At 38.7% G+C, this 22358-nt stretch overlaps 2 protein-coding genes across 2 annotated transcripts; both read left to right on the top strand.

Annotated features, from left to right (window-relative positions):
• The first annotated feature begins 11301 nt into the window (after positions 1 to 11301).
• On the top strand, positions 11302 to 12501 carry LOC142520307 (uncharacterized). The gene has a single exon (XM_075623309.1). It carries the CDS (start codon positions 11302 to 11304, stop codon positions 12499 to 12501), a length of 1200 nt encoding a protein of 399 aa, XP_075479424.1.
• Positions 12502 to 12736: 235 nt separating this feature from the next.
• Positions 12737 to 15246, top strand: LOC142520306 (uncharacterized). The gene is made up of 5 exons (XM_075623308.1): positions 12737 to 12901; positions 13179 to 13253; positions 13405 to 13528; positions 13585 to 14027; positions 14755 to 15246. Exons 1-5 carry the CDS (start codon positions 12737 to 12739, stop codon positions 15244 to 15246), a joined length of 1299 nt encoding a protein of 432 aa, XP_075479423.1.
• The last annotated feature ends 7112 nt before the right edge of the window (positions 15247 to 22358 follow it).

Here is a 22358-nt window from a genome sequence, read left to right as displayed (position 1 = left end):
CATCTAATACTAAAGTCACAATTAAATATCTGAATTCAACAAAAAAAGAAATTTATACGTTTATGATGAAAGGAAATATGATATTGTAAGGCCCGAGAAATTTATCCTGTTAATCTGAAATGATTTAGTGATTAATTGATGTGATTATAGACGGAATGAATCAGACCGGGAAAGACGAGAAAAGACGCGAAATATGTGCGAGGGAGATGCCATCCGCGCACATGCGCGATCTGGTGCGCACACATGCGCGGGTTTGGCATGCGCGGCGTGAGGGCGAACATATGCGCGAGGTGTCCAGTAACCAAAGTAAATGTTCAGAGAAGTTGGCGCATATGCGCCGGATGGAGGCGCGTATATGCGCGAGTTGCATTGCACGAGACAGTAGGTCTCGCGCATATGCGCGACGAGGAGGCGCGCATATGCGCGAGCTGCCGAGACACGCGCTGAGAAATTGTGTCTCGCTCATATGCGCGAGACATGTTGCACCAAAGATAAGCCACTTGCCCTTGCATGCAACGTGTGTATATATATATCTATACATATCAATCCTTAGACTTAAGAAGGAAAAAGGAAGAGAAACGAGCTGCCGAGGAAAGCTCAAGTTCTAATTTACGATCTGGTCATCTGATTTGAAATCTGACTTCAGTACCGAGTTCCTAGCGACGACAGCTACAACGGGATGTAAGTTTTATTGAATTCTGATATCGTTTGAAATTATGTTATTGGGGGAATAGTGATTTGACTGATATTATGTGTTCTAGGTATACTGATCAATATATAATTGAAGTCAGATAGAAGAACATACTGTTTATGTAATTGTTATGATTTTCTGAAATGACATGACTGAGATTGTACAGATTTGAGATTATGATCTGTTATTGCTGGAATTATGAGTTGTATCGATATCGATTATGTCTCGTGATATTTTATCTGTGATATTGAATTTGACGGGATTATCAAGACTGTATTACTATGCCGTTGAAACATCAGTAGAGTGGTATCGATCAGATTCAGTATTGATTATGATTGTATCGTTCGATCGTGACATTGATCAGTATATGTTTTGAGTTGAGTATCGATCAGAACAGACTTTAATTTGAGTTATACCTTGATACAGTATATTGATATTGTTGTTGCCAGATGAACATTGATAGGCAGTGATTTCGAGACTTCGACAGAGTCCGATCGACAGAACGAAATGAAAGGTATAAATTGATGTTGATGCGGGATTGCACAACTCAAGTTGGATTCGACTTGAGTTTCACAAAATCACATACTTTATGTTATTGCATTGTTATTTGCAATTGAATATTATTGATATATTTGGTCTATGGATTTATAGACAATGTATGTGTTGAGACATAGGCGGATGTGCCTAGTCATACACATTTGATCTCGTGACAGAGGTCCCTTATTGTGATGGAATCGTCACTGGCCCATTGCACAATGTCACCGAGCTTTGGCTATATCGAAGTTGATATAATTGGAGTTTCTTCTATTACTGATGTTTGATATGGACGCCAGGGTCGATAGGCCCAGTCTGTGGCTGATTCGCCAAGACGCCGGACGTTTGGCTATATGGGAGTGGATAGAATTGGAGTTTCTTCTATTACTGGTGTTCGATATGGAAAGAGCCAAAGTCCGTGAATAAGAACATGTCACCACCCCGATCGGGAGTGTAGGTGGGGGTATGTTCTTATTCCGATCGGGATCCCTAGATTAGGATGAGTCGAGTCAGAGTCCAGGAGCCACTGAGTGTGATTCAGAGTTTGTGTTGATTCATGTGTCGGATTTGATACATGTTATATTCAGAGTTTATATTGATTCATGTTTCTGATTTTGATGCATGTTATGAATGTTTATTTCATGCCTTTGTATTGTTTATATGAAATGCATGTATACATGATTTATACTGGGAATATAATTCTCACCGGAGTTGTCCGGCTGTTGTCTTGTTTGTATGTGTGCATGACAACATGTGGGACAGGATCAGGGTCAAGACAAGAAGAGAGAGAGATCATGATTAGAGTGGAGACTACGGACTTGGATTAAAGATAGGGTTTGAACACTTGATAATTAGTTGTTAACCTTAGTTTTTATTGAATGTAGACTATACAGGACTTGTACTTTATTTTATACGAATATGTATATTAGTTCATTCCATTACGTTCCGCATTTAAAGAAATTTTTTTTATGACCCAAATTACTTGATTAGTAAATTGATCCTAATAATTATTAAGAATTGGATTAGCGTCCGGGTCCCCACAACAGGTGGTATCAGAGCGATAGATCCATTAGATTGAGCGGGGTAGAATGAATTTTCTTTCCTTGCATGTGATTGCTCGCATGATTTACTGCTTTGTTGATACATGTTACTTGATTTATCTGATTTGATATAGTAATATGCATTATTGAGGTTGAATCTGAACCGATTCTTGATCAGCTGTAAGATGATCAGACGAGGACTGAAACTTGAAACCGGTTGTGGTATCTGGTTACTAACCCTTATGATAATCAGATTAGCTCCTCGAAGAATCCCAGAACAAGGGAAGTATCTTGATTGATCAGATGGATGTGTCGGAAACTCCGATGGAAATACAGTTGAAGAGGTTTCAGTCATTGACACCGCCGATTCTGAAGGATACTGAGACGACTGTTGATTGTGAGAATTGGCTAGACGATATAGAGATACTGTTTGATTCACTTGAGTACCCAGATGAACGCAGAGTTAAACTGATTGGGCATCAGTTACAGGAGGTCGCAAGGAGCTGGTGGATTACAACCAAAGGAGTCTTGGAACAGTTTGGTACAGTGATTACGTGGAAGATCTTCAAAATTGAGTTCTATCGAAGATTTTTACCAAGTTCGTACCGAGAGGATAAGAAAATGGAGTTTGGAAATTTGAAACAGGGCCAGCTAAACATTGAAGAATATGTTGCTCAATTTTCTACCTTGCTACGTTTTGCTCCTCACGTGGCTGGGAATGATGAAGCTGTGACTGATCAGTTTGTTAAGGGATTGAATCCTGAGATAATGACATTAGTAAATACAGGCCGACCCTATAGTTTTGTTGATGCTCTGAGTAGGGCCAAGAGAGCCGAAACCAGTCTGACCAGACAGAAAGAAGCTTCCTTTGCGCCTCTAGCATCGAGACCGCAGCAACCACCTCTCGGACGTGAGCCTAGTAGTAGTAGTGGTGAAAAGAAAGACTATTTGAAAGGTCGAAAGAAGCAGTTTAAGAAGTTAGGCAGTAGTATTTCTAGCTCCAGTAGTTCGAGTTAGATTTATACTGGAGTGTATTGCAGCACCTGCGGAGGGAGACATCCCACTGAGCAATGCCAATGAGTATTTGGTAGTCACCGTATTTGCCGACAGTCAGGACATTTTGCGAAAGTATGTCAACAGAGAGGTTCCCGAAGATTCCAGGGAGCAGAGGCATCTGGTGGTAGTGACCGAGGAACAGATCCAGGATGCACTTGATGATGTAGTGACAGGTATCTGTTCTTTTATGATTTTGTTCTATATGTATTGGAAGATTCTCGTACATCTTCTACATGATTTCTGAATGAATTACGTTGATATATGCTTTATCTGTTGAGTCTGTATCTGCGGTAGTTGTTATCTCTTTACCTTTTTTGGAAGAGTTTTAATATCAGTGAATACTGTGAAATATCGTATACAACAGTAAAATAAGAATGAGATTGAGTTAGTCTGTGTTGTACTTGTATTGTCTGGTTTTGGCTGCATTTTGAATAATGATATGCCGATCAAGTACAAAACTACTACAGACCGATCCCAGAAGATGGTAAGATTCGGACCTGACATGGCCGGAGGATAAACATGATACGGTAAGGATTCTGGATTTAGAATTCCTTTGATACCCGTACACTCTATGACTCGATGATTATCGAAGGGAGCAGAGGGACTCCTTATGTACTCAGTTGATTTACTGAAATCGAGTTTATTCTTGGCTGATTTGCCAATGGCATGAGTGTTGCTATTGTTTTTAGATGATATTTCAGGTTGCCTTCAGTCAGGGAGAATGATGTCCGCCTTGACTTTGTACTGAATGGCACCGATAGAATTGAAAGAGTTGAAAAATCAGTTTGAAGATTACTGGCCGAGAGTTACATCTGATTGAGTAGTTCTCTTTGATGATATATCAGCTATGTTTGAAAGTTGATAAACTATGTATTCAGAGCTATTTTGATAATGCTAGGCTTGTGTTAACGGTGATATTCTGATATATTTGAAAAATACAACTGATTTTGTTGAATATCAGAGAATTGTATTGAATATTCTGAAAACTGAGATGTTGTATACAGAAACTGTTGTGATATAAATCTTGCCTGAGACAGATTGTATTCAGACTATATGGCATCCGGAGACGATATATTTGTCGATCTGGGTATAGTGAGGCCGTGATCAGTTGGATGAGATTAACGTCAGTATCAGATATTTGCAGTTCTATGAGTTTAGCAGGCTATTATCTATCACTGATGTTCTGAATTTGATTCGAAAGTTCGGTTGTTATGAATGAATATCTGAAACAAACAATGGACAATTGAGAATGGGTACTGTACAGATCGAATCAGAGCTGATTTTGAAAGTAAAGCAGTTCAAAAAGTCGATCCGAATCTCAGGTATGTAATCCTGTAGTGTATACAAATAACCGATCTGTTGTGCCAGATGTTTCGGATTTGAAACAAAATGTGTTGTCATATGTGTACAGTAATTGATTCAGCATCGATCCTGATGGTAAGAAAATGTATGATAATTTGGAAGACAGATGGTGGTAGAAACGGATGGGATCAGATTTGATAAAGTCAGTACTGAAATGTTTGAATTATCAACAGACGAAGAGAGAAAGAATGAAACCAGGAGATTGGTTATATAGCTTTTCGATTCCTGAATGGAAATGGGATTATATTTCCAGGGATATCGTGATGAAGCTATCGCATTCCTTTTGGAATTGAGCACTGATTGAGTTAGGAGTGACAGACGGACCTAGTCTGCGAGTGCTAGCTCATACATGAAAACCTACAGATATGATTCTATTAATGAGTTGTATGTCAGAAAAGTAGGCAAATTGCACTGAATGCCAAAGTTGATTTTATCATATTCCCGATTTTCGGATTATTTTGTACTTTTGGGATGAATATACAACCAGATCTTTCACCTATTGTTTAGAGATCAACGGATAATCGGAGTGAACTATCCTGATACTGGAAAATATCCAGGAACTGTAGTGCTGGATGTTAGCACTAGTTGACATGATTTATTGTCACTTGTAAATTATCGTATAACAATAATTATTAGATGGGTATCGAGATAGCATCATTCGAGGCATTGTACAGTGAAAACTGCAGATTTTCTTCGTATGGGGATTATATTTCGGTGATACCTAAGATTGGATTTGATAGAATCAGAAATATGGAAAAGAAATTGAAATTGATTCAGAAGAGAATAAAGACAGCTCAGAATAAATAGGCAGAATATGTCAATGTCGGATGATGACTGTTGATAATTGAGGTTGAAGATTGAATATAACCCTGATTAAAATTACCAGATTGATAGGAGATGATAGTATTGATTTGTTATAAGTTGTTAATTGGTATATACGGATGTTGTATAGCCAGTATTGTAAGATTGATTCTATCATCAGTTATTCGAATGGCATTATGAGATTATACTTCTTGAAGCATTATTCCAGATTGAAATCTGAATCAGCAGAAGAAAGATGATTCAGGATAAAACTATTCCGTTGTTGGAAGTTCTAAGGAATGGGTAGGATATTGAAGAAGCTATTTGTTGAATGGAATCTGAAATGAAATTAAGATTCTGGAAGAAGTTCATTAAAGTGAATTTTCTGATTAACTTCCGGTATACATTTCTTCCGGGTTGATATGATTACCTATGATATGATCTGATTTCCTATGATTTCGAGGACGAAATCGAATCTTAGGTGGGGAGAAATTTAAGGCCCGAGAAATTTATCCTGTTAATCTGAAATGATTTAGTGATTAATTGATATGATTATAGACGGAATGAATCAGACCGGGAAAGACGAGAAAAGATGCGAAATATGTGCGAGGGAGATGCCATCCGCACACATGCGCGATCTGGTGCACACACATGCGCGGGTTTGGCAGAAGACCCCGCGCATATGCGCGGCGTGAGGGCGCGCATATGCGCGGGGTGTCCAGTAACCAAAGTAAATGTCCAGAGAAGTTGGCGCATATGCGCCGGATGGAGGCGCGCATATGCGCGAGTTGCATTGCATGAGACAGTAGGTCTCGCGCATATGCGCGACGAGGAGGCGCATATATGCGCGAGCTGCCGAGACACGCGCTGAGAAATTGTGTCTCGCGCATATGCGCCGAGTGATGTCGCGCATATGCGCGAGACGTGTTGCACCAAATATAAGCCACTTGCCCTTGCATGCAACGTGTGTGTATATATATCTATACATATCAATCCTTAGCCTTAAGAAGGAAAAAGGAAGAGAAACGAGCTGCCGAGGAAAGCTCATGTTCTAATTTACGATCTGGTCATCTGATTTGAAATCTGACTTTAGTACCGAGTTCCTAGCGACGACAGCAACAACGGGACGTAAGTTTTATTGAATTCTGATATCGTTTGAAATTATGATATTAGGGGAATTGTGATTTGACTGATATTATGTGTTCTGGGTATACTGATTAGTATATAATTGAAGTCAGATCGAAGAACATACTGTTTATGTAATTGTTATGATTTTCGGAAATGACATGACTGAGATTGTACAGATTTGAGATTATGATCGGTTATTGCTGGAATTATGAGTTGTATCAATATCGATTATGTCTCGAGATATTTTATCTGTGATATTGAAATTTACGGGATTATCGAGACTGTATTACTATGCCGTTGAAACATCAGTAGAGTGGTATCGATCAGATTCAGTATTGATTATGATTGTATCGTTCGATCGTGACATTGATCAGAATATGTTTTGAGTTGAGTATCGATCAGAACAGGTTTTGATTTGAGTTATACCTTGATACAGTATATTGATATTGTTGTTGCCAGATGGATATGATAGGCAGTGAGTTCGAGACTTCGACAAAGTCCGATCGACAGAAAGAAATGAAAGGTATAAATTGATGTTGATGCGGGATTGCACAACTCGAGTTGGATTCGACTTGAGTTTCCCAAAATCATATACTTTATGTTATTGCATTGTTATTTGCAATTGAATATGATTGATATCTTTGGTCTATGGATTTATAGACAATGTATGTGTTGAGTCATAGGCGGATGTGCCTAGTCATACACATTTGATCTCGTGACAGAGGTGCCTGATTGTGATGGAATCGTCACTGGCCCATTGCACATTGTCACCGAGGTTTGGCTATATCGAAGTGGATAGAATTGGATTTTCTTCTATTACTGATGTTCGATATGGACGCCTTGGTCGATAGGCCCAGTCTGTGGCTGATTTGCCAAGATGCCGGACGTTTGGCTATATCGGAGTTGATAGAATTGGAGTTTCTTCTATTACTGGTGTTCGATATAGAAAGAGCCAAAGTCCGTGAATAAGAACATGCCACCACCCCGATCAGGAGTGTAGGTGGGGGTATGTTCTTATTCCGATCGGGATCCCTAGATTAAGATGAGTCTAGTCAGAGTCCAGGAGTCACTGAGTGTGATTCAGAGTTTGTGTTGATTCATGTGTCGGATTTGATACATGTTATATTCAGAGTTTATATTGATTCATGTTTCTGATTTTGATACATGTTATGAATGTTTATTTTATGCCATTGTATTGTTTATATGAAATGCATGTATACATGATTTATATTGGGAATATAATTCTCACCGGAGTTATCCGGCTGTTGTCTTGTTTGTATGTGTGCATGACAACAGGTGGGACAGGATCAGGGTCAAGACAAGAAGAGAGAGAGATCATGATTAGAGTGGAGACTACGGACTTGGATTAAAGATAGGGTTTGAACACTTGATAATTAGCTGTTAAACCTTAGTTTTTATTGAATGTAGACTGTACAGGACTTGTACTTTATTTTATACGAATATGTATATTAGTTCATTCCATTACGTTCCGCATTTAAAGAAATTTTTTTTATGACCCAAATTACTTGATTAGTAAATTGATCCTAATGATGATTAAGAATTGGATTAGCGTCCGGGTCCCCACAGATATGATGAAGGAAAAATGTTTATGTTTATGTTCATGAAAAGATATTTTTTAAAAATTATTTTCACTATTGCTTGTGAATGTATATGTATTACTTGCTATCATGATTAAGGTTTACTGAGTTAATAGACTTATTAGGCGTGATCGATTCAGGTGAGCATGATGTTGATGGTGGACTTTATGGTTGAACTAGCTGGACTTATGGTGCACAAAACCCGAGGAATGTCGCTTTTTTCCCGCAAAATTATGTTTAAAAAGATTTAAGCTTAGTTAAAAGAATTTTATGGCTTACATGGTTTTGAGAGATGTTAGAATTAAGGTTATTTTGGAAATAATGGTAGTTTAAGGTTGGATGTCGTTTACGATTTTACATTTGGTGTAACGCCCAGACATTCGTATGTTTATGATTAAGTATGTTCATTATTTTTTTTATGGTTTATAATGATGATTGTTTGGGATATGTGAAGTAATGGTGATGGTTTATCACTTCAAGATATGATATGAATGGTATTGAATAATATAGAATGAAACAGAGAATGTATGGCTAGAATAGAAAGTTGATCTTTAGCCAAATAGGTAATGGAAGTGCTGAAACGATATGAAATTGTGGCAGTAGTTTTGGTTTCTAGCGTAATGTTTTGTACATTGATCTGAATGATGTGAGGCCACTTCCATTAGAAAGATAAGACATAAGGCTATAACTTTCATGTTTTGAGTTTTGTTCAAATCATTGTGGAAGACAAGCCAAAAGCGCCCCGAAGTGTGTCGTGTGTATCGTCATTCCTCCAGTGACACATCTTGGGAGATTGAGCATAACTCTTTACTCATACCTTCAAATGACATGAGGTTAACTGGAGGTGCAAGCTAAGACATAGAGCTACAACTTTCATGTTTACCATTTTTTCTATTTATAAAGGGAAGATGTGTTTCGAAAGCGATCTTTGTTGTAGCTGTGCGCAAAGCGCGCCCGAGCGGAAAGAGTTGTCCGCCCAAGCGCACCTAGTTTGGAAATTTTGTGTTTTTGGCCAAAAGGTCTGCGCTAAGGCGGAAAATGATGTCCGCCCTGGCACCCAACAAAATGTAAAAACGTGTTTTGGGTATTTTAAGGCATAAAATCGATTGAGACTTCATTTTCCTCATTTCCCTTCTCTTCCTTTCTCTTCTCCATCGATTCTAAGCTATGGTTCTTCAAATTCTTCTTATTCTTTCATTCAATCAAGCAATTAATCTTCAATCCGGAGTTGGAACTTAATCTTTTTAGTGAAAGGAGCAAAGGTAACTGGTTTTTCTTCTTGTTCTTGAGTTGTTGTAGATGGTGAAGTTGGGGGATGGTAGTTATGATTGATGTATTGGATTAAATTGTGATTTAAGGTTATTATTTAGGTGTTGATGGTTAGTTATTGGGTTTATTGTTGTAGGATCATTGTCAAGGTTAAGGAAACCAATTGATCCAAGTGTTGTAAGTGGAATCATTTCGTAAATGCATCACATGATCCTATATGTATGTGTTTTGATGATTTTATGACGTTAACTCCTTTCAAATTCCATTCATGATATATATATATATGTAAATATGTGTATATGGTAGTGCAATTATATGCATTTTTGAATGAAAGGAATTAAAATTTAAATGATGCCTCCAACGTGTTCGATAAAATACCTGAATGATGTTTTATATGATTGAATGATTGGATTGATAGTGATAGTAACGGTGTTGCCTCTTGCAATTCTAAATCCGCAATGTAATTGGCCAATTAACAATGAAAACATGTGCTCTCTTATAAGATGTATTTTATGCAGAGGTACGTGTCCCTCCTATAAGATTCTTTTTTACGAAGAGGGTTATCAATTAATTAACTATCTTATAAGAACTATAGATGCTTCAATTAATCAATGAAATGAATATCATCCCTATGTATTGTTGTATTATGATTCTTGATGGATGATATTAATGATGATTCGACGTTTACGAAATGAGATGGATAATGTTTTCAACAAAATAAAATTGAGGCTATCCATTTTATTTTTTCAATAAAATGATATCTTGTTAGTATTGATTCCATTTGCTGAGTTTTATACTCATCCCAGTTATGTTCATGTGATGCAGGCACAGGTAAGAAAGAGTGATCATCCCTGAGTTGTTGAAGCGAGAGAAGGGAATATGCCAAACTTTGGAGATTTCAATTGGATGCTATTTTTGTTATGTTATGGTTATGGTTATTTTAGGAAATATTGTAAATCTAGTTTTTCTCTTTGAACTTAGAAATATGTGTAGATACTATATTAAATGGTATTTGATGTATATGAAATCTTTTGCATGTGATTTATGTGTTGCTTGAGACAGGGGGCAGGTCCTATTTGCGGGGAGATGCTGTCCAATTTTTTTTAAAATTACACCTTTTATCCAAATTATATTTCAAAGCTTCAGTACTGATTATGTAATTTAGTCACGAGTGTTACATTAATTGGTAACAGAGCCGATATTTTCGGACCAATGATTTTGCATATGAATTCCTCTGCTGTCGACAATTCGGTATGTATGTACCTGCATTATTTGATATAATATGGATGTGTAGCCTCAATAATTATAATATGTTATGTGTGGAAATGGTTTTAAACTAATATGTATAATAGGATCATGCCGCCTAAGCGTAAAGCATCAGAAGGGAGGATAGTTCATCATCTAGAGTGGTTGGTGAATTTAGCAAGTTACTGAAAGAACAGGCCAAGGTACATGGAGAGCAAATCCAGCAGCTCTTATGGATGTAGAATGCAGGGCAAGGGAGAGAGAGAGAGCAAGTGAGGCCCGAGCCCAGTAGTGAAGGCGCATACGAAAGATTTCGGAAGATGAAGCCACCAGAATTTGATGGTAGCAGTGATCCCATGGTTGCCTTGGAATGGGTCAAAGCTGTGGAGGCTATTTATGATTTTCTTCAGTTTGACGATAAAGATCGAGTCCGCTGTGCCATTTTCTATTGACCAAGACGACGAGGATTTTTAGGGACGCCACCAAGGTATCAGTTAATGTTTCGGCACTGAAGTGGCAGGAGTTTAAAGATTTATTCTATGACAAATATTTTTCTCGAGATGTTCGAAGTCAGAAAATGAAGGAATTTCTAGAACTAAAGCAAGGAAATATGTCAATGCAAGAGTATATTCTCAAATTCGAAGAGGGGTGTCAGTTTGCCCCATATCTGGCCAGCAATTACATCGAAAAGGGCGAGCATTTTCTTAGAAGTGTCCGGCCTGAAATTAAAAGAGACGTTCGAATGTCTAAATCTGCTTCATATAAGGATGTTGTTGAAAAATCAAGGATGACCGAGCAGGACGAGAAGGAAATTGAAAGAGAAAGACAGTTGAAGCGCCAAAATTTTTCTACTAAAGGCCAAGGTAATGGATGGAAAGGTAAGGGCAAGTTCAGAGGCAAAGAGAAAGAGGAGCATAGACCCAAAGCTTCTATGCCACCTCCTGCATATGATCGACCTGTATGTCCAAAATGTGGCAAAATGCATACATGTGAGTGTTTGGTTGGAAGTAATCGATGCTTTCGTTGTGGAGGTGTTGGACATGTTATCAAAAATTGTCTAGTAAAGAGTGAGAAAGGGAAAGATAGGGTTCAAGGCAGAATCTTCTCAGTGACCAAAGAAAGCGCAAATCCTGATTCTTCTGTTATATCAGGTACTATCTTAATTTCAGGCAAGACCACTATTACATTGATTGACACTGGTGCTCCGCATTCTTTTATGTCCGAAATTTTTTTGCACTCTTTGAATGTTGTTCCATCTTTTGAACCCCTCCACTATAGTATTTTGTTGCCATCGGGAGACGAATTATGGCCTTCTAGTATTCTTAAAGGTTGTACAGTACAAGTGAATGAGAAAATCTATTTTGCTAATCTTATTATTATTCCCATGGTGGCTTTTGATGTTATTTTGGGAATGGACTGGCTATCGTCATATCGTGCAGTTATTGACTGCGTGGCTAAGACGGTTCGATTTCATGCAGAAGATGATGATAGCGGAATTTTCCAGAGTTCAGGTATTTCACTTTACACTCCTTATATTTCTTGTCTCAAAGCTCAGGAAATGTTATCAAAGGGGTGTCAGAGGTTTTTAGCTGCTATAATAGATGTGAATACTGAGATGACAATGAAGTTGAATGAGATTGAGGTAGTTCGGGATTTTCCTGATGTATTTGCAGATGATGTGCCTAGATTACCACCTGACCGTGAAGTTGAGTTTGTGATTGACGTGGTTCCAGGTACTTCTCGGATTTCGAAAGCTCCTTACCGTGGCCATGACTGAAATGAAGGAACTGAAGAATCAGTTGCAGGATATATTAGACAAAGGCTTTATTCGTCCGAGTTCTTCTCCGTGGGGAGCTCCAGTTTTATTTGTCAAAAAGAAAGATGGATCTTTGCGGTTATGCATTGATTACAGAGAGAACAACAAAGTCACGATCAAGAATAATTATCTATTGCCGAGGATTGATTATTTCTTTGATCAACTACATGGAGAGACATTGTTTTCAAAGATCGATATGAGTTCTGGTTATTATCAGCTGAAAGTTAGGGAAGCCGACGTCCCTAAAACTGCATTAAGAACCAGGTATGGCCATTATGAGTTCTCAGTCATGTCATTCGGGTTGACGAACGCTCCGTCTGTCTTAATGGATCTAATGAACTGGGTCTTCAAGCCATATCTGGTTAGCTTCGTTATCGATTTCATTGATGATATCCTGATTTATTAAAAGAATAGGGAACACCATGCGGAGCATCTCAGAACTGTACTGCAGTTATTGAGGGAAAATCAGTTATACGCAAAGTTGAAAAAGTGTGAATTCTGGTTAGAGCAAGTATCATTTCTGGGCCATATTGTTTCGAGAGACGACATTGCAATGGATCCCATGAAGATTGAAGCAATTAAACAATGGCCTATTCCTACGACACTCTCCGAGATGCGTAGTTTTCATGGTTTGGCAGGTTATTATCGACGTTTTATTGCCAATTCTCCAAAATAGCCCTGCCATTAACCAATCTGACGAGGAAAGTGGTGAGGTTTGAGTGGACAAACAAGTGCCAACACGGATTTCAAGTGTTGAAAGACAAGTTGACATTAGCCCCTATCCTAGCACTTCCGTGCGGAACTGAAGATTTTATTGTATACACTGATGCGTGAAAGATGGGACTTGGAGTTGTACTGATGCAGCGTGGGAACGTAATCGCTTATACTTCTCGTCAGTTGAAGGATTACGAGAAAAATTATCCAACCCACGATCTTGAATTGGTGGCTATGATCTTCGCATTGAAAATATGGAGGCATTATCTGTATGGTGAGAAATGTGAAGTTTTCACAGACCATAGAAGCTTGAAATATATATTCTCGCAGAAGGAACTCAATATGCGGCAAAGGAGGTGGTTAGAACTTGTCAAAGATATGATGTGACCATTAGCTACCACCCAGGTAAAGCAAACGTCGTTGCAGATGATTTGAGCCGCAAGTCAGTTTCTTCTTTGAGCTCGTTGATTCAGAAGCCATTGTTATTGGATCTTCAGAGGAGAGAGATCGCTACGGCAGAGCAAGAGACCATCGCTAGCCTTTCAGCTTTGGTTATTCGACCTACGTTGACAGATAGGATACGACAGGAGCAACCTAATGATAATCGAGTGATGGAATTGCGATCTAAAGCCGATGAGAAAGGAAATACAGAGTTTGCGATGAACACTGATGATTTACTAACGTCGAGAGGTCGGACATGTGTTTCCAGTGGTAATGACATTTGTCGGGATGTTTTGACAGAGGCTGATACCGCACCATACTCGATACACCAGGTAGCACCAAGATGTATCAGGATCTCCGACGTCTATACTGGTGGCCATGTATGAAAAATGATATCGTAAAGTTTATATCCAAATGTCTAACATGTCAGCAGGAAAGATTGAGCATCAAAGACCTGCTGGAACTTTGCACTCTCTCTCAATACCTCAGTGGAAGTGGGAGCACATCACAATGGACTTTGTAACGCGACTTCCAAGAACTTCAAAGGGTTACAACTCCATTTGTGTGATTGTTGACAGGTTAGCCAAGTCGGCTCATTTTCTTCCGTTCAAGACAACATTTACAAAGAACCAGTATGCTGAAGTCTATGTAGCTGAGATTGTGAGACTTCATGGAATCCTTGTGTCAATTGTATCTGATCGTGACCCGAGGTTTACTTCTGAATTCTGAAAGAGCTTGCACAGAGCCTTAGGCACTAGATTGGCTTTTAACACAGCATATCATCCTCAGAGTGACGGGCAGTCAGAGAGGGTGATTCAGATTCTTGAAGATATGCTATGAGTCTGCACGATTGATTTTCCTGGTAGCTGGGATTCTAAATTGCCACTTGCGGAATTTACATATAGCAATAGTTATCAGGCAACGATTGGCATGGCACCATATGATGCATTGTACGGCAGGAAATGTACGTCACGATTGAACTAGGATGAAGTTGGTGAAAGAAATATATTAGGACTAGAATTGTTCCAACAGACAGCTGATGTGATTGCTTTAATCCAGGAAATAATGAAGATGGCCCAATCCAGACAGAAAGTTTATGCCGATAATCGAAGAAGTCCTTTTGAGTTTGAAGTTGGAGATCACGTCTTTATCAAAATTTCTTCTCTCAAAGGGGTAATGAGATTCGGGAAGAAAGGTAAGCCGAGCCCAAAATTTATCTGCACATTTGAAATTCTGGACATGATTGGAGAAAGAGCATATCGTCTAGCCTTACCGCCAGACTTGGATAGAGTCCACCATGTATTTCACGTTTCAATGCTCAGGAAGTACATCTCGAACCCTTCCTGTGTTCTCAGACATGAAGCGTTGGATCTGATGCCGAACTTGACTTATCAAGAAGTACCAATCCAGATTTTAGATCACAAGGTTAAAGTACTGAGGAATAAGGAGATCGGCATTATCAAGATCCTTTGGCGTAATCAATTGGTTGAAGAAGCAACGTGGGAGCCTGAGGAAGAAATGAAACAACGATATCCTGAGTTATTCACATAGTAATGGCAATTTCAGGGACGAAATTTCTTAAGGAGTGGAGAATTGTAACTCCCAGACATTTGTATGTTTATGATGTAAGGTAATGTTATGATTAAGTATGTTCATTATTCCTTTTATGATTTATTATGAAGATCGTTCGGGATATGTGATGTAATGGTGATGGTTTATGGCTTCAAGATATGATATGAATGGTATTGAATGATATAGAATGAAATAGAGAATGTATGGGTAGAACAGAAAATTGATCTTTAGCAAAATAGGTAATGGAAGTGCTGAAACGGTATGAAATTGTGGCAGTAGTTTTGGTTTTTAACATAATGTTTTGTATATTGATCTGAATGCTGTGAGGCTACTTTCATTAGAAAGATAAGACATAAGGCTATAACTTTCATGTTTTGAGTTTTGTTTAAATCATTGTGGAATACAAGCCAAATGCGCCCCGAAGTGTGTCGTGTGTATCGTAATTCCTCCAGTGATACATGTTGGAAGATTGAGCATAACTCTTTACACAGACCTTCAAATGATATGAAGTTAATTGGAAGTGCAAGCCAAGACATAAAACTACAACTTTCATGTTTACCACTTTTCCTAATTATGAAGGGAAGAGGCGTTTCGGAAGCGATCTTTGTTGTAGCTGTGCACAGAGCGCGCCCGAGAGGAAAGAGTTGTCCGCCTGAGCGCACTTAGTTCGGAAATTTTGTGTTTTTGGCCGAGAGTTCCGCGCTAGGGTGGTAAAAGATGTCCGCCTTGGCGCCCAGCAAAGTGTAAAAACGTGTTTTGGGTATTTTAAGGCATAAAATCGTTTGAGAATTCATTTTTCCTCATTTCCCTTCTCTTCCTTTCTCTTCTCCATCGATTCTAAGCTAGGGTTCTTCATCTTATTCTTATTCTCTCATTCAATCAAGCAATTAATCTTAAATTCGGAGTTGGAACTTCATCTTTTTAGTGAAAGGAGCAAAGGTAACTGGTTTTTCTTCTTGTTCTTGAGTTGTTGTAGATGGTGAAGTTGGGGGATGGTAGTTGTGATTGATGTATTGGATTGAATTGTGATTTAAGGTTATTATTTAGGTGTTGATGGTTAGTTATTGGGTTTATTGTTGTAGGATCATTGTCAAGGTTAAGGAAACCAATTGATCCAAGTGTTGTAAGTGGAATCATTTCGTAAATGCATCACATGATCCTATATGTATGTGTTTTGATGATTTTGTGACGTTAACTCCTTTCAAATTCCATTCATGATATATATATGTAAATATGTGTATATGGTAGTGCAATTATATGCATTTTTGAATGAAAGGAATTAAAATTTAAATGATGCCTCCAACGTGTTCGATAAAATACCTGAATGATGTTTTATATGATTGAATGATTGGATTGATAGTGATAGTAACGGTGTTGCCTCTTGCAATTCTAAATCCGCAATGTAATTGGCCAATTAACGATGAAAACATGTGCTCTCTTATAAGATGTATTTTATGCAGAGGTACGTGTCCCTCCTATAAGATTCTTTTTTACGAAGAGGGTTATCAATTAATTAACTATCTTATAAGAACTATAGATGCTTCAATTAATCAATGAAATGAATATCATCCCTATGTATTATTGTATTATGATTCTTGACGGATGATATTAATGATGATTCGACGTTTATGAAATGAGATGGATAATGTTTTCAACAAAATGAAATTTAGGCTATCCATTTTTTGTTTTTCAATAAAATGATATATACATACATATATATATATATAGATATCTTGTCAGTATTGATTCCATTTTGTGGGGACCCGGACGCTAATCATCTTATCAATCGTCATTGGGACTAATTAATCAATTATAATAAACAGGGTCTAATTATTTTTTTTTTTAAATGCGGAACGTAATGACATACATCTTAACATACACGTCAGTATTAAAAGTACAAATCTTGCACTATATACAATCAGTCGCAACTAAGGTTTAACAACTATATAACAAGTGTTTAAACCCTAACTCTAGTTCAAGTCAGTAGTCTCCACTCTAACTCGATCTTTCTTCACCTCTGTGACCCTGAACCTGTCCCACCTGTTGTCATACACACATACAGACAAGACTACAGCCGGATAACTCCGGTGAGATATAAATATCCCAGTATAAACAATGTATCAATGCAATCATATAAAACATATATAAAAGCATAAACAAACATTAAAACATGTATCTAATCTGACTACATGAATCAATACGAATCTGTATTTAAGTTAATATATTATTATCTTCTCTCAACTTATTTCTAATCTAGGGATCCCGATCTAATTTAGACTTTGGTATGCTGTATCAAATGTCTACAATAGACGTCGATCTACATCTAAGATCATCGATACACCGTAAGTCTAGAGTCTACGTGGTTCTGACAAAGACTCGGCGGTTCTGCCCTAGCTAGGCTGATCTGCCCTAGACTCAAACTCTGGCTCTGCTATAATTCAATAGACTAAACATATCAATCTGATAATCTGCAATTATCAATGCAATAAAATATAGTATGTGATTTTGAAAAATTCAAGTCAAACCTAACTCGAGTTGTGCAATCCCGAATCAACATTTATTTATACCTTTCTTGATGTTGCTCTGATACAATCGAAGTCTCGACTCAAAGCCTGTCAATGTTCAATCTGGCAATGACAATATCAATATATTGTATCAATATTCTATTCAAATCAAAACATCTCCGTCTTATCAAATTCTGACGGTACAACAGTACAATCTTGCGATACTGATAATACTATATCAGTCTATCCCAATTCTAATCATTTACAATCAACAACCGTACGAATCTGACATCACATCTCAGTCAATTTAATTTTGAAATTCATAACAATTCCATAATCAATCTGTTTCTTAATCTGACTTCGATTCTATGATGTCTACTACTTCAAGAACACTATATATGAATCGTATCTGATTCTGGACATAGCATAATTTCAAATCTTAACAAAACGTAACAAAACTTACGTCCTGTTGTAGCTGTCGTTGCTAGGAACACGGTGCCATAATCGGATTCAAATTTGGATAGACGGATTGATCGCAAATCGAATTGAACGTAATTCCCCCGGAAGCTCTCGTTTCCTTTCTTTCCTCTGAGGAAAGCGTTGTATGTATATATATATATATACACGTAACATGCATAAGGACGAGTGGCTCAATGTTTGTAGCACATGTCTCGCGCATATGCACGACCCCAATCGGCGCATATGCGCGAGACACTCGGTCTCCGCGCGTATCCTGCACATTGCCTCGCGCATATGCGCGACTCATCTCCGCGCATATGCGCGAGACTCTCTGGAGTTCCTCGCATAGGCTTCGCGCATATGCGCGACATCTTCCGCGCATATGCGCGAAGTCTTCTGCCTGTTTGGCGCATGTGCGCGCATCCCGGTCGCGCATATGCGCCGATGCTACTGTCCTCGTACATCTTTTTTCACACGCAATCTCATTTCGTGTCTCGGTTAGCCCTTTCATAATTATCTCGATTAAAAATTAATAATCGTAATTTAACACGGTATAAAATCTCGGGCATTACATTTCTCCCCCCTAAGATACGATTTCACCCTCGAAATCACAGGCATTCAATTATATCAATAGGGAGTATATACAGAAACGGTCTAAAAAGTTTACATTATCGAAACAACTCAGGGAATTCTTGTCTCATATCTGATTCAGTCTCCCAGGTTGTTTCTTCAGTGCCATGACGAGTCCATTGAACTTTCACAAGTGGAATGGTCTTCGTTCTGAGCTGTTTTTCTTTACGATCAATAATCTGAATCGGTTTTTCAATATAGCTCAACGTCTCATCCATTTCGGCCTCGTCTGGCTGAATAGCATGTGAAGCATCAGGAAAGTATTTCCTTAATAACGATACATAAAAGACATCATGTATCCCGGATAATGAAGGCGGCAAAGCGAGTCGATAGGCACGATCTCCTATCTTCTCGAGAATCTCATAAGGCCCAATATATCGTGGAGACAGTTTTCCTTTCTTGCCAAATCTGACAACTCCTCTGAAAGGTGAAATATTTAAAAATACTCGGTCTTCTGCCTCAAATACCAACGGTCTACGTCGAACATTGGCATATTTGGCCTGTCTGTCTTGTGCTGCCTTCATTTTCTTTTGAATTAGCTTCACTTTTTCTTTCATATCTCTGATCATATCAGGTCCGATCTCAGGCACTTCAGAGATATCATCCCAATAGAGAGGGGATCAACACTTCTTTCCGTACAATGCTTCAAATGGTGCCATCTCAATACTCGTCTGATAGCTGTTGTTGTACGAAAACTCACAAAGTGGCAATGCATCTTGCCAATTAGTGCTAAAATCAAGCACTACTGCTCTCAGCATATCCTCCAGTGTCTGGATAGTCCGCTCTGACTGCCGTCGGTCTGTGGATGATATGCGGTACTCAGATGTAACTTCGTACCGAGAGCCTGCTGCAAACTCTGCCAGAAGTGCGAAGTAAATCGAGGATCACGGTCTGATACAATTGACTTCGGCACTCGGTGCAATCTGACCACTTCTCTGACATAGATCTCTGCCATCTGGTCAAATCTGTACATCATCTTGTACGGAATAAAACATGCGAATTTGGTCAATCTGTCAATCACGACCCAAATCGCATCACAACCTAGGGAGGAACGCGGTAACTGCGTCACAAAATCCATGGAAATGTGATCCCATTTCCATTCAGGAATGGACAAACTCTGTAATAAACCTACTGGTTTCTTTCTTTCTGCTTTCACCTGCTGGCAATTCAGACATTTGGAAACAAATTCGGCAATATCAGTCTTCATTTGTTTCCACCAGAACTGTCTTTTCAAATCATTATACATCTTTCTGCCACCAGGATGAATACTGAATCGACTGTTGTGCGCTTCTGTCGATATCTGTCGTCTCAAATCTGAAACATTCGGCACAACCAAACGATTATTTACATACAAGACGTTATCACGTACCTGATATTTCGATCTATGCCCTGTTCTGACCATCACTATTGATCTCTGTACATTCTGATCAACTTTCTGAGCCGCTTTAATTCTCATAATCAGCTCTGGTTCTACTTGCACCGTATCAAGTCACAACGGTCTATAATTTGTTTCAAATGCTAATCCAGACAAACAGCAGTCTTCTATCAAATTTGAAACACCGATCATCGACAAGGATAAGGAACATACCTTTCGACTTAGTGCATCAGCTGCTGCATTAGACTTTCCTGGATAGTATTTGATTTCACAATCAAAATCTTTAAGCAAATCAAGCCATCTTCGTTGCCTCATATTCAATTCAGACTGTGGAAACAGATATTTCAAACTCTTATGATCAGAATATATCTCAAATTTTTCACCGTAAAGATAGTGTCGCCATATCTTTAATGCAAAGACAATGGCTGCCAATTCAAGATCATGGATTGGATAATGAGTCTCATGTGGTTTAAGTTGTCTTGAGGCATAAGCAATAACATGCCCTCGCTGAATCAGAAAACATCCCAACCCTCTGTGAGAGGCGTCGCAATAAACCACAAAATCACCAGTACCGGATGGGATAGTCAACACCAGAGCACTGGTCAATCTCTTTTTCAACTCCAAAAAACTAGTCTCGCATTCTTCAGGCCAAACAAATGGAGCATTCTTCTGAGTCAGCTGAGTAATTGGTTTAGCAATACTTGAGAAATCTTTAATAAAACGACGGTAATATCCCGCTAAATCCATAAAACTGCGAATTTCGGGCACTGACGTCGGTCTTGGCCAAGAAATCACGGCTTCAACCTTACTGGGATCCATAGATATCCCATCTCCGGATATAATATGCCCCAGAAATACTACCTGTCTCAACCAAAACTCGCATTTCGACAATTTAGCATATAATTTCTCAGCCCTTAAAATTCGCAACACAGTTCTTAGATGCTCAGCATGCTCACTCATATTCTTTGAATAAATCAAAATATCATCAATGAATATAATCACATAATTATCGAGATATTTCTAGAATATACGGTTTATCAATCCCATAAACACCGCTGGAGCATTCGTTAAACCAAATGGCATGACAATAAATTCATAGTGTCCATACCTGGTTCTGAATGCTGTTTTTGAGATATCAGAATCTCTGACTCTCAGCTGATGATATCCAGATCTCAAATCGATCTTGGAATATACTAAAGAACCCTGCAACTGGTCAAACAAATCATCAATACGAGGCAAAGGATATTTATTCTTTATCGTTGCCTTGTTCAGTTGCCGATAGTCGATGCAGAGTCTCATGGAACCGTCCTTCTTTCTTACGAATAATACCGAAGCACCCCAAGGAGAAACACTCGGTCTGATGTACCCCTTGGCTAGTAAATCTTCCAGCTGATCTTTTACAAGGAATCCTTCTGCTCCTTTCTGTAACAATCGAGTCATAGATAATACGGATATTAAAGGAATTCTCGATCTAGAACCCTTACCGTAAAATTTCCACTCTTCAGCCATGTCTGGTCTGAATCTCACTATTTTGTGGAAACAACCCACAGTCGCTCTGTACTTGGTCAGCATATCAATACCGATAATACAATCAAAATTTGACAACCCAAGTACGATGCAATCTAATTCAATCTCATGCCCGTCATACTGTAGTACACAATGTTTTACAGAATTTACTGATATCAAACCTGTCCCTAAAGGAGAAGAAACCGATACTACAGTAGCTAAAGACTCTACAGGCATTGCATGACTTAATGCAAATCGTTCAGAAATGAAAGTATGTGAAGCACCAGTATCAATCAATACATAAGCAGGGTAACCACATAAAGAACAGTTACCTGCCACAACGTCATCTGGTGCTTCCTGGGCCTGCTCCTCGGTCAAAGCGAATAATCTGGCCTGCTGTCTAGGAGGCTGGCTAACAATCTGGCTACCTCCTGGCCTCTACTGTGACTGAGCTGGCGCTGGCTGAAATGTGTGAACAGCAGCTGATCGTCTCTCAGTCTGTGCTGCTGATCCCGATGACTCGGCTCCCTGAGATCTTTGGGACCCTCTCTGTGGACACACTTTAGCAAAGTGTCCCGGCTGTTTACAGATGTTGAAACTACCAGTTACTCCCTGGC

The sequence above is a fragment of the Primulina tabacum genome, chromosome 12 (genome assembly GCF_025594145.1).
Source record: "Primulina tabacum isolate GXHZ01 chromosome 12, ASM2559414v2, whole genome shotgun sequence".
Taxonomy (NCBI): Eukaryota; Viridiplantae; Streptophyta; class Magnoliopsida; order Lamiales; family Gesneriaceae; genus Primulina; species Primulina tabacum.
Note: the sequence above shows the minus strand (reverse complement) of the source record. Positions and strands in the feature narration are given on the sequence as shown.

Coding starts and splice junctions, on each gene's coding strand:
- LOC142520306 (XM_075623308.1), top strand. CDS start 12,737: ATGAGTTCTGGTTATTATCAGCTGAAAGTTAGGGAAGCCGACGTCCCT. Junction 13,254..13,404: donor CTGACGAGGAAAGTGGTGAG/GTTTGAGTGGAC, acceptor GTACTGATGCAG/CGTGGGAACGTAATCGCTTA. Junction 14,028..14,754: donor CACCATACTCGATACACCAG/GTAGCACCAAGA, acceptor GCTTTAATCCAG/GAAATAATGAAGATGGCCCA.
- LOC142520307 (XM_075623309.1), top strand. CDS start 11,302: ATGAAGGAATTTCTAGAACTAAAGCAAGGAAATATGTCAATGCAAGAG.